Source organism: Sinocyclocheilus rhinocerous, unplaced genomic scaffold, assembly GCF_001515625.1.
Source record: "Sinocyclocheilus rhinocerous isolate Xijiao unplaced genomic scaffold, SAMN03320098_v1.1 scaffold359, whole genome shotgun sequence".
Taxonomy (NCBI): Eukaryota; Metazoa; Chordata; class Actinopteri; order Cypriniformes; family Cyprinidae; genus Sinocyclocheilus; species Sinocyclocheilus rhinocerous.
In genome coordinates this window covers 716,495-729,662 of record NW_015652307.1, presented here as the reverse complement: position 1 = coordinate 729,662, position 13,168 = coordinate 716,495, and the positions used below count along the sequence as shown (strand labels likewise).

At 39.9% G+C, this 13,168-nt stretch overlaps 1 protein-coding gene across 1 annotated transcript in view; it reads left to right on the top strand.

The window, feature by feature from the left end:
* carmil1 (capping protein regulator and myosin 1 linker 1) overlaps positions 1–13,168 on the top strand; it is a 32,265-nt gene extending 19,097 nt beyond the window's left edge. Inside the window, exons 16-36 of the mRNA XM_016520725.1 lie at positions 145–249; positions 1,868–1,937; positions 2,033–2,114; positions 2,193–2,292; positions 2,932–2,986; positions 3,078–3,250; positions 3,329–3,397; positions 3,482–3,575; positions 5,955–6,053; positions 6,223–6,351; positions 7,590–7,736; positions 7,815–7,990; positions 8,556–8,643; positions 8,768–8,890; positions 9,351–9,417; positions 9,488–9,729; positions 10,735–10,838; positions 11,037–11,326; positions 12,091–12,246; positions 12,636–12,776; positions 12,912–13,168. Coding sequence (XP_016376211.1) covers positions 145–249; positions 1,868–1,937; positions 2,033–2,114; positions 2,193–2,292; positions 2,932–2,986; positions 3,078–3,250; positions 3,329–3,397; positions 3,482–3,575; positions 5,955–6,053; positions 6,223–6,351; positions 7,590–7,736; positions 7,815–7,990; positions 8,556–8,643; positions 8,768–8,890; positions 9,351–9,417; positions 9,488–9,729; positions 10,735–10,838; positions 11,037–11,326; positions 12,091–12,246; positions 12,636–12,776; positions 12,912–13,084 — 2,683 coding nt within the window. The 3' untranslated portion in view covers positions 13,085–13,168. The remainder of the gene's footprint in view (positions 1–144; positions 250–1,867; positions 1,938–2,032; positions 2,115–2,192; positions 2,293–2,931; positions 2,987–3,077; positions 3,251–3,328; positions 3,398–3,481; positions 3,576–5,954; positions 6,054–6,222; positions 6,352–7,589; positions 7,737–7,814; positions 7,991–8,555; positions 8,644–8,767; positions 8,891–9,350; positions 9,418–9,487; positions 9,730–10,734; positions 10,839–11,036; positions 11,327–12,090; positions 12,247–12,635; positions 12,777–12,911) is intronic.

Below are 13,168 nucleotides of genomic sequence, written 5' to 3'. Positions count from 1 at the left end.
ACTCACTCACTCACACACACACACACACACACACTCACTCACTCACTCATGCACACACACACACTCACACACACTCACACACACTCACAGATGTTGACGTCTCGGCTGGATCCAGCTGTCTCAGTCTGATGTTCTTTGCTGCAGGAAAGGGAAGGAGTTTCCGTCCTCCTTCAAGCAGTTCTTCAGCAGCGCTTTGTCTCTCCAGAACATCTGTCTGACTGGAACCAAACTACCTTCTGAAGGACTCAAGTTAGTCTGCATCTGTCCATCCAGACCATGTTCATGTGACGACGATGTTGTGCTCATGTTCTTCTGATGTTCTTCTAATGTTCTGCTAGCATTCTTCTGACGTTCTGTTGATGTTCTTCTCATGTTCTTCTGATGTTCTTCTGATGTCCTGCTGATATTTTTCTGATATTCTGCTAATATTATTTTGATTTCCTGCTCCTGTTCTGCTAATGTGCTGCTCCCATTCTCCTGATGTTTTCTTGATGTTCTTCTGGCATTCTCCTGATTTTCTGCTAATGTTCCTCTGATATTCTCCTGATATTTTCTTGATGCTCTTCTGATCTTCTCCTGATATTCTCTTCATGTTCTCCTGATATTCTCTTGATATTCTCCTGATATTTTCTTGATGTTCTTCTGATCATCTCTTGATATTCTCTTGATATTCTGCTGATATTTTCTTGATGTTCTCTTGATGTTCTGCTGATCTTCTCCTGATATTCTCTTGATATTCTGCTGATATTTTCTTGATGTTCTCTTGATGTTCTGCTGATCTTCTCCTGATATTCTCTTGATATTCTGCTGATATTTTCTTGATGTTCTCTTGATGTTCTGCTGATCTTCTCCTGATATTCTCTTGATATTCTGCTGATATTTTCTTGATGTTCTCTTGATGTTCTGCTGATCTTCTCCTGATATTCTCTTGATATTCTGCTGATATTTTCTTGATGTTCTCTTGATGTTCTGCTGATCTTCTCCTGATATTCTCTTGATATTCTGCTGATATTTTCTTGATGTTCTCTTGATGTTCTGCTGATCTTCTCCTGATATTCTCTTGATATTCTGCTGATATTTTCTTGATGTTCTCTTGATGTTCTGCTGATCTTCTCCTGATATTCTCTTGATATTCTGCTGATATTTTCTTGATGTTCTCTTGATGTTCTGCTGATCTTCTCCTGATATTCTCTTGATATTCTGCTGATATTTTCTTGATGTTCTCTTGATGTTCTGCTGATCTTCTCCTGATATTCTCTTGATATTCTGCTGATATTTTCTTGATGTTCTCTTGATGTTCTGCTGATCTTCTCCTGATATTCTCTTGATATTCTGCTGATATTTTCTTGATGTTCTCTTGATGTTCTGCTGATCTTCTCCTGATATTCTCTTGATATTCTGCTGATATTTTCTTGATGTTCTCTTGATGTTCTGCTGATCTTCTCCTGATATTCTCTTGATGTTCTGCTGATCTTCTCCTGATCTTCTGATATTCTCGATATTCTCCTGATATTCTCTTGATATTCTCCTGATATTCTCCTGATATTCTGCTGATCTTCTCCTGATATTCTCTTGATGTTCTGCTGATCTTCTCCTGATATTCTTTTGATATTCTCTTGATATTCTGCTGATCTTCTCCTGATATTCTCCTGATATTCTGCTGATCTTCTCCTGATATTATTCTGATATTCTCTTGATGTTCTTCTGATCATCTCCTGATATTCTTCTGATATTCTCTTGATATTCTCTTGATATTCTCTTAATTTTCTCTTAATTTTCTCTTGAACTTCTTCTGATCTTCTCCTGATCTTCTCTTGATGTTCTCCTGATATTCCCTTGTTGTTCTTCTGATGTTTGATGTCTTCAGAGCACTGCTCCTGGGTCTGGCCTGTAACACTAACCTGCGAGATGTTTCTCTGGACATCAGCGGCTGTGAGGTACTGCACTGAACCTTCTGCTTTCGTTTTGACATGTGACTGCTCCGTTTTGTGTTTGTTGTGTGTTCCTCACACGTTGTTGTTCGTGTGTTCAGTTGCGCTCAGCAGGCTCTCAGATTCTGGAAGGCTGTATCGCTGAGATCCCGAACATCACCAGCCTGGACATATCAGACAACGGTTAATACACACACACACACACACAGAGGTGTCATCAGCTGCTGTATTGATTCAGGAGGATTGTGTGTTGTGTCCCAGGACTGGACTCAGATCTGTCCACGCTGCTCGTGTGGCTCAGGAAGAACCGCTCCATCAAACACTTGTCCATCGGCAGGAACTTCAGCAACATCAAAACCAAGTGAGAATCTGCAGCTTTGATTCAGTTTAGAGGTCATGTGACCTTCGCAGATCAATAGAGAAAAACAGGCTGTAAACAGGATGCAGAATATGCATTTACAGTTACATTTATACATCAAGCAGACACTTTTATCTAAAGGTTTGGAATAATTCGAATTGTTTTAATGTTTTTGAAAAAAGTCTCTTCTGCACACCAAGTCTGCATTTATTTGATCAAAAATACAGTAAAATCAGTGATGTGGTGAAATATTATTACAATTTCAAACAGCTGTTTTCTATGTGAATATCTGTTAAGCTGTAATTTATTTCTGTGATGCGCAGCTGTATTTTCAGCATCATTACTCCAGTCTTCAGTGTCACATGATCTTCAGAAATCATTCTAATATGCTGATTTGCTGCTCGAGAAACATTTCTGATTATTATCAATGTTGGAAACAGTTGTGCTGAACAATATTTTTGTGGAAACCATGATACATTTTATTTTTCAGGATTCACAGATGAATAGAAAGTTCAAAAGAACAGCATTTATTTGACATAGAAGTCTTTTATAATATTATAAATGTCTTTACAGCCACTTTTGATGAATAAAAGGATTAATTCACACGTCTTACATTCTGAATGTGCGTGTGTTTCTGTGCAGAAATCTCGGGCAGGTTCTGGTCTCTCTGGTCCACATGATTCAGGAAGAGGATTCTGTAAGTCTGTAGATCCGTCACGTTTGAGATACTGCACTCAGGGTACGTTGTTTAACTGTGTGTGTGTGTGTGTGTGTGTGTGTGTGTGTAGCCGCTGGCATCTCTGTCTCTGGCAGACTCAAGGCTGAAGGCGGATCTGTCAGTGGTGCTGAATGCGCTGGGAGGAAACAGCAGTATGACCCATCTGGACATCAGCGGGAACAGCATGGGCGACTTTGGGGCGAAGATGCTGGCCAAAGCCCTGCAGGTCAACACCAAACTCAGGTGCCGCACACACCGACCACAGGATCGTCTAACACACTCATGTACACAAATATACAGCGTTCATTGTGTGTATTTCAGGACGGTGATCTGGGACCGTAACTGTGTCAGCGCTCAGGGCCTGCAGGATGTGGCTGCTGCTCTGGAGAAGTGTGTCTGAGCTCTTCTTTAGCCTCAGATTCAGTGTCTGTCTGATCATCAGGTTCAGTCATGTTTGTCGTTCATCTTCTGCAGGAATTACACCATCAGATTCATGCCGGTTCCCATCACAGACGCGGCACAAGCTCTGAAGAACAACTCTGAGAAAACTGAAGATGCCCTGATGAAGGTCTGAACACAACACAAACATATACAGTCATGTTCAAAACATACAAAAATATGCTCAAACACACTCTAAACATACAAAAACACATTCTAAACATACTTAAACACAAACTAAACATGCTCAAATATTCACAAACACACTCTAAATAAACACAAACACTCTAAACATACACAAACAAACTAAACATACACAAACATGCTCCAAACATACACAAACATGCTCCAAATATACTCAAACATGCTTTAAATATACTGAAACATACACAAACACACTCTAAACATACTGAAACATACACAAACACACTCCAAGCATACTCAAACATACACAAACATGCTCCAGTCCAAACATACACAAACACAATCTAAACATACTCAAACATGCTGAAACATACTCAAACATAAACACACTCCAGACATACTCAAACACTCTAAACATGCTCAAACATACATAAACACGCTCCAAACATACACAAACATGCTCTAATTGTACTCAAACATGTTCTAAACATACACAAACATGCTCCAAGCATACTCAAACATACACAAACATGCTCCAAACATACTTAAACATACACAAATATGCTCCAAACATACACAAACACACTCTAAACATACACAAACTCGCTCTAAACATAACCAAACATGTTCTAAATGTACTCAAACATGCTCTAAACATACACAAACATGCTCCAAGGATACTCAAACATACACAAACACGCTCCAAACATACTCAAACATAAACAAACACACTTCAGACATACTCAAACACGCTCTAAACATACACAAACATGCTCCAAGGATACTCAAACATACACAAACACGCTCCAAACATACTCAAACATAAACAAACACACTTCAGACTTACTCAAACACGCTCTAAACATACACAAACATGCTCCAAGGATACTCAAACATACACAAACACACTCTAAACATACACAAACTCGCTCTAAACATACCCAAACATGTTCTAAATGTACTCAAACATGCTCTAAACATACACAAACCTGCTCCAAGGATACTCAAACATACACAAACACGCTCCAAACATACTCAAACATAAACAAACACACTTCAGATATACTCAAACACGCTCTAAACATACACAAACATGCTCCAAGGATACTCAAACATACACAAACACACTCTAAACAAACTCAAGCATAAACAAACATACTCAAACATAAACAAACACACTTCAGACAAACTCAAACACACTCTAAACATACTCAAACATACACAAACACACTCCAAACATACTCAAACATGCTCTAAATGTACTCAAACACACTCTTAACATACACAAACATGCTCCAAGCATACTCAAATATACACAAGCATGCTCCAAACATACTCAAACATAAACAAACATACTTCAGACATACTCAAACACGCTCTAAACATACACAAACATGTTCCAAGGATACTCAAACATACACAAACACACTCTAAACAAACTCAAGCATAAGCAAACATACTCAAACATAAACAAACACACTTCAGACATACTCAAACACACTCTAAACATACTCAAACATACACAAACACACTCCAAACATACTCAAACATGCTCTAAATGTACTCAAACACACTCTTAACATACACAAACATGTTCCAAGCATACTCAAATATACACAAACACGCTCCAAACATACACAAACACACACCAGACATACTCAGACACACTCTAAACCTTCATAAACATGCTTTAAACATACTCAACACGCTCTAAACATACTCAAACATACACAAACACGCTCTAAACTTACACAAACATGATCCAACAATATACAAACACGCTCCAAACATACTCAAACATACATAGACACACTCTAAACACACAAACACGCTCCAAGCATACTCAAATATACATAAACATGCCCCAAACATACTCAAACATACACAAACACACTCTAAACATACGCAAACATGCTCCAAGCATACTCAAACATACACAAACATGCTCCAAACATACTCAAACATACACAAACACACTCTAAACATACACAAACATGCTTTAAACATACTCAACACGCTCTAAACATACTCAAACATACACAAACATGCTCCAAGCATACTCAAATATACACAAACACACACCAGACATACTCAAACACACTCTAAACTTACACAAACATGCTTTAAACATACTCAACACACTCTAAACATACTCAAACATACACAAACACGCTCTAAACTTACACAAACATGCTCCAAAAATATGCAAACACGCTCTAAACATTCTCAGATATACACAAACACTCTCCAACCATGCACAGACATTCCTAAACATGCTTAAACACGCTCTAAAAATACACAAACTCCCAGAAGCTCTTTTTTCCTGTGATGTGCCTCCCATGATGCTTTGTGTGTGTGTGTGCAGATGGAGCAGTATCTGCTGCGTAACCATGAGAGCAGGCGATACCTGCAGGAGCAGGCGTTCAGACTGCAGCAGGGCCTTGTCACCAGCACAACACAACAGGTGACTGATCATATCTGCAGAGCAGGTGGCTGATGGGACATATATCTACTCAGCATTCACCATAACTGAAAACACAGAGTGTTTATTATTTGATTGATGGGATCATATATCAGAGCATATATGCCTCTGCCAGTGGTGTGTTCATTCGTGTGTGTGTGTGTGCGTGCAGGTGATGGGGCAGGTGTGTGTGCAGGTCCAGGATCAGCTGAACTCTCTGCGCTTCAGCATGAGTGACAGAGTTCAGCAGGACATGAAGGCGACCGAGAACCTGATGAGAGACGCCAAGAACTCCACAACAGTGAGAGACACGCACACACACACACACACACACACCATAAACGGCTGATGAGTTCATATGACGCTGATATTCTTACACAAACCCTGAAAGAAGATTAAAAACAGTTTGTCTCATGGTTGTGTTGAACCAGCCCTTCATAAGTTTTTAGATTGGAATGTAGGGCTGTAGCAACTACTAAGTCTGTAAGCTTAGGGTGCGTTCACACTTGTCATGTTTGGTTCGATTAAAATGAACCCTGGTGCGATTGCTCTGTTAGTGCGGTTCATTTGAGCATGTGTGAATGCTGCCATCCGAACCCTGGTGCGCACCAAACAAGCGGGCCGAGACCGCTGAAAAAATGGGTCTCGGTCCACTTCCAAACGAACTCTGGTGCAGTTTGAATGATATATGAACGCAACACGGACCAAATAACCAATCAGGTTGTGAACGTATCACTATGCCTTTATGTTCGCTGTCAAAAATGCCAATGTGAACGCTAAGCGGACCAGGACCAAATGTATCATTTGCCTTTTCGGTCTGGACCAAATAAACCAAACGAACCGAACTACAAGTGTGAACACACCCTTAGTTTTGTGTCTCTGTCTGTAGCTGCTGTGCAGTCTGTATCACCTGCACTCAAGCAGGCGAGTGGCATACTCAAACATACAAAAACATGCTCCAAACACACTCTAAACATACCCAAACACACTCTTAACATACTCAAACACGCTCTAAACATACTCAAACACTCTAAACGTACTCAAACACTCTAAACGTACTCAAACATACTTAAACACTCTAAACATACTCATACATACACAAACACGCTCCAAACATACTCAAACACTCAAACACACTCTAAACATACTCAAACACACTCTAAACATACTCAAACATACTCAAACACACTCTAAACATACTCAAACACACTCTAAACATATTCAAACATACACAAACGCGCTCCAAACATACTCAAACACACTGTAAACATACTCAAACACACTCTAAACATCCACAAACATGCTGCAAACATACTCAAACACACTCTAAACATAATCAAACATGCTCAAACATACACACACATGCTCCAAACATACTCAAACACTTTAAACATACTCAAACATACTCAAACAAGCTCTGCTCACGCTCAGTTTGTCTTATGGTTGTGTTGAACCAGCCCTTCATAAGTTTTTAGATTGGAACGTAGGGCTATAGTAACTACTAAGTCTGTAAGCGTAGTTTTGTGTCTCTGTCTGTAGCTGCTGCGCAGTCTGTATCACCTGCGCTCAAGCGGGCGAGCGGCGGGCGGCAGTGACGGGTCAGCAGGTGTGTGTGTGCAGCAGGTGCAGGAGAAACTGTGTTCAGTGGCCGGAGAGATCAGTGTGCTCATAGACCAGCAGCTGCAGGTACACACACACACACACACACACACAATCACCATCATACTGACCGGCTGGGAAACGCACTCTGATGTGTGTGTTCAGGGTTTGCTGGTGTCCATGTTGGATACGGCTCAGAGCGTGTGTCCTCACATCATGCAGCAGGCGCGTCTGCGTGAAGATCTCCTGCGTGCCAGCGAGGGGAGGACGAGCGTGTCGAAAGCCTTCATCACCTCCACGCTGCTGGAGCAGTCGGCCTTCGACATCATCAATAAGATCAGGTCAGCCACGGCTGCGCTCAAGTTTACACTAGTATTATGGGTTAACACAGGGATTCACAAATATCAGATGAACTCCTTTAAGTCAATATTTCAGTAATTTAATAACACATTCACATGTTCATGATTCTCTGATGTGACATGCGTAAACTAATAAAATATTTAATCTTTTTAAGTGTTATATTTTGATTTTTTTAGAAATATTTTTCTATTTAATTTTTGCTATTTAATTTTTTGTTTTAACTTTAAGTATTTTAATCTCGCATTTTATGATTTAATTCATTTTTAGTATTTTTTTGTTTTATTTTAAAATGATGTATTTTGATTTTGCATTTTTATTATTAAATTTTTAGTCATTTTCATTTAATTGTTCATTTCATTTTTTTTATGTATTTTAAATTTGCATTTATTTTTGTAAGTGTTTTATTTGTTTTTATTTTCAAATATTTTAATTTAGACCTGATTGGACAATCTTATTATCCTCAGCATCTTTATTGCTTAATTTTGGGTCACACACGGTTACTTTGAGAGCCAAACAGTGTGTTTGTGTGTGTGTGTGTGTTTTCAGTGAGGTGAAGCTCAGTATGGCGTCAAGTCTCTCCGATTACATCACTGATGAGATCCTACAGTCTCTCTCTCGCGCTCAACAAACACTGGTGAGATTTACATTCACAAAACTACACTTTATCACAGTGTACGTGTGTCTAATTCACGTGTGTGTGTGTGTGTGTGTGTGTGTGTGTGAGAGTGTGTGTGTGTGTGTGTGTGTGTGTGTGTCAGGCGGGTCATCTGAGCAGGAGAGGACAGCCGCTGCTGCATCACGACTCACAGGAGACAGAAGTTATAGACGACAGAGAAATGCAGATGGACAACATGACACAACAACCAGAACAACAACCACAGGTACACACACTCACACAGGGCAGAAACACACACTGTAGAAAATGATGTTCTAAAGTTAGGGTTAGCAAATCCTGCACCAAATGTTTTTCAGTGCAAAAGAGAATCCAGAGGTTCATGGGTGATTTTAAGTCATCATTTACGCGTCCTCAAAGCCGTGTGACTTTCTTTCACCTGTGGAAGACAAATGGAGATGTTTAGAATGTGCTATTTTTATTATTTTTTTATATTTAGCATTTTTATGATTTAATACATTTTTAGCACATGTTTGTTTTGATTTGTTTTTATTTAAAGTTTTTTATATTAATTTTAAGTGTTTTACTCCTGTGGAACACACGGTTTCCTATAATGTGCTCGTGAGCTCCAGAAACAACGAGCACACCATGTTCATGCTGTATGTTCGAATATTCACGAGCGTAAATGAGATCGTATCAGATGAATCTGTGTGTGTTTGGATCTCTAGCGGACACAGAAAGCCAAGAGGAAGAGCATTCACAGCCGGATGTTCAGACCCATGTCCGCTGCATTCGGTACGTGTCGAGCACTTCGTCAGTTATGATTAGCGTTTCTGAATTACTGATGATTAACTGTGTGTGTCAGAGCTGGGCTTCGATCTGTGTAAGGCGTTAGAGGACGTCTGTGTGGACGATCTGCCACCGCCGCCCCTCTCCCCGACTCCGCCCCCTCCACCGCCAGTGACCCCGCCCCCCGTGGAGGCGGAGCTACAGCAGCCTCGGCCAATGAGCTTCAGCGACCTGCCCACAGAAGACACGCCCACTCTACAGCACGTCACTAAATACAGGCCGCGGCGGACGAAGAAAGCCAAACCCAGGAGAGCCGCTGTAAGTTTACTGTGCTGCTATTGTTAACTAAAACTGAAACTATTTCAAAATGTTTTCGATCACTGAAATGAAGCTGAATTAAGTTGAAGTTTGCCATGGCAACTAACTGAAATAAATGTATGTTTAAATACTAAAGTTACTAAAACTGAAACAAAAGTACAGCTAAATAGAAATATTGGGGGGGAAATGAATAAAAATAATGCCAATAAAAATATCAGAAGTGACTAATAAAATTGTTAAAACCTAAAGTAAAAATTTTAATTAAAAAAAGCTCATTAAAAATAATAAATACTGTTATAATATATAAATAATACTAAAATAACAATCAAAATGTTGCAGCTTTTTGTATTTTATTTCAGTTTTTTTCTGAGCAAAGAAATACATAAATGTCTAAAATTTAAATGAAAACTGAAAAATTAAACATTAAAACATTCAAAACATTAATAAATACTGTAATATATAAATAATGCAAAAATTAACACTCAAAATATTGCATTTTATTATATGTCAGTTTTTACAGAGCAAAGGACAAAATAAATTAACTTAAATTACATGATTAAGTTAAAATGAAAACGGAAATTTTAAATATAAAAGCTCATTCAAAATAATAAATGCTGTAATAATATATAAATACTGAAAAATAACAGTTGAAAATGTTGCATCTTATTATATCTCAGTTTCTACTGAGAAAGGGACAAAATAAATGACTTACATTGGAAATTTTAACAATGAAAGCTAATTCAAAATAATACTAAAAACTGTAATAATATCTAAATACTAAAAATAGCAGTCAAAATGTTGCATCTTATTATATTATATCTCAGTTTTTAATTAGCAGAGGATGGAATAAATGACCTCCACAGATTGTTATTATGTCTATACAAATTAAAGAATTAAAAGACTATTAATATTCAGTAATATTATTGATTTAACTGCAGTGACACTACTGGCTCATCAGTACAGACTGAGTGGTTTGTTGAACTCTTGTGTGGATGTCGTCCTCAGAATCAGCCAATCAGCAGAGCCGCTGCACAGGAAGTGGAAGTGGATCATCTGGACGAGGGTGTGCCGGAGTTCTTCTCCAGGAAGGTCACTAATGTCAGCGTGAGGTAAACATACCACAGCAAAAACATTATATTATATTATACACATTATATGTGACCCTGGAGCACAAAAGCAGTCTTAAGTCACTGGGGTATATTTGTAGCAATAGCCAACAATACATTGTATGGGTCAAAATTATGGTTTGAGAACGGTTCTTAGAAATTTGGAAGCGGTTCTCGATACTCGACTCGTTCTGTCTGTAGGCCCAGAGAGTCTCGTCTGAGCGGCTTCTTCTGCAGCATCAAGCACCGCCCTTCTGCTGAAGCCACGCCCACCAGCCCCACGGCAACAGCTGAGCCAGAAGCCCCTCCCCCCGCGCCGGCCGTGACCTCTGACCCCGTAGCGGCACCTGAGGTCAAAGGTCACGCGCAGGAGGGCATCAAGCACGGCAGTCCGCACAAGAGAGTACAGATGCTGGGTAACGACATGCTGGCTGAGATACGAGCCAAACAAGAGAAACGCAAGAAGGTGAGGCTTGAATGTCCTGTGAACAGTATAATAAGAGTCTTGATTATCATTTTAAGAGGTTTTAAATTTGGGGATGAAAAACAGTGATAATGTGATTATTAAAGGTGATGATAACACTGCGTGTGCAAAGACAAAACACGCCACTGTTGCACATTTTACAGGCTTAAAGAGTCAGAGCAGTTCCCAGTTAATGAGTATTGTGTATTTATGCCAAGCAAATGAATATGATTTACTGCTGATTAATTATGACAATGTTTACGTTTTTTTATTTTTTTTATTGTAGTATGTTGTAGATCTAATATTTGAATAAGCAGCATGGTTCTTATCGTTAACTAAAGCTAAAAAATGTCATAAAAAACCATAAAAAAATGTCAATACTTGAAATAAAATAAACATTAAGTGAAATAAAATGTTTGAAAATTATTATTTATTTTATACATTTATTTATCATTTTCATATAGTTTAAGTTGATGGACTAAAATGAGTAAAATTAAAACTGACATAAAAATGAATGAAAAGAAATACAAAAATAAAACCGAAATGTGACAAGTGTGAGAGAGTGTGTGTGTGTGTGCGTGTGAGAGAGTGTGTGTGAGCGTGTGAGAATTTGTGTGTGTGCGTGCGTGTGAGAGAGAGTGTGTGTGTGCATGTGAGCGTGTGAGAGAGTGTGTGTGCATGTGAGCATGTGAGAGTTTGTGTGTGTGTTTGTGTGTGTGAGAGTCTGATGACGGTGTTAATTTACTGTCACGTAACTCCAGCTGTGTTATGATTGTACAATCTGTGATTGAGCAGGACGAGATCATGGACACACAATATCAGCGGCGCAGAAAGACACTCGAGACGAACCTGCAGCCAACAAACACACACCTCAACACACTCCAGAACACACACCCACATCAGACTCCTGCTATCCGTCTGTCCCACCCAGCTCCTCTGACTGCATCAGTGAGTGAAACACACACACACACACACAGTCTGGTCAGCTATCCTTGTGGGGACTCTCCATAGGCGTAATGGTTTTTCTACTCACACACACACACACACACACTCTCACACACATACACACACTCTCTCTCTCTCTCTTACACGCACACACACTCACTCACACACTCTCATACATTCTTTTACACTCACATTCTCACTCTCACTCACACACACACACACACACTCACATACTCTCTTACTCTCACACACACTCTCTCACACACACACACACACACACACACACGCACTCTCTCTCCTAGTCTCTCACACTCTCACTTACTCACTCACTCACACACACACACTCTCTTACACGCACACACACATATCTGACTCACTTTTCTGTTGTCCAGTTCCTCCTCCTCTGGCTCGTGTCCCAGAATCCCCTGCTCTGCCGGCCCCACCCCTGAGCCCGTGGGTGCTGCTGTCTGTCACAGAGGAGGCGGAGCCGGGTCCTGTCACTGACAGCACAGAGGGTGGAGACTCGCCTCCCCGTGAGTTCATCATTTCCTCTCTACTCTCATGAAGTTGTTTCATATCAGAATGTCCTCCTGAATCGTGCCGTGGGTTTTCTGGGTGTCTTTAGTTATTTTTACAATGTGTGTATGATATATTGTCTCCGTGTGCAGCTCTGGAGTCTCCTGCTGGTGTCAGTGTGTTCGACACACACACGTCACACACACTGACGGTCAGTCGCTCCATCTCCTGTGTTCACCCCAGCACCGAGCCCGAGGACGACGCCACTGACCGCCAGCGCTCAAAGTCCCTCTCCTCCGCCGCTCCGGCCAATCACGTCTCCTGATTGCTTCTTTTTTTAGCATAAATAATTTCTAATTAAACCTATATATTAAGTATGCAGCTTGTGAGCTTGATCCGTGCTTCTCAA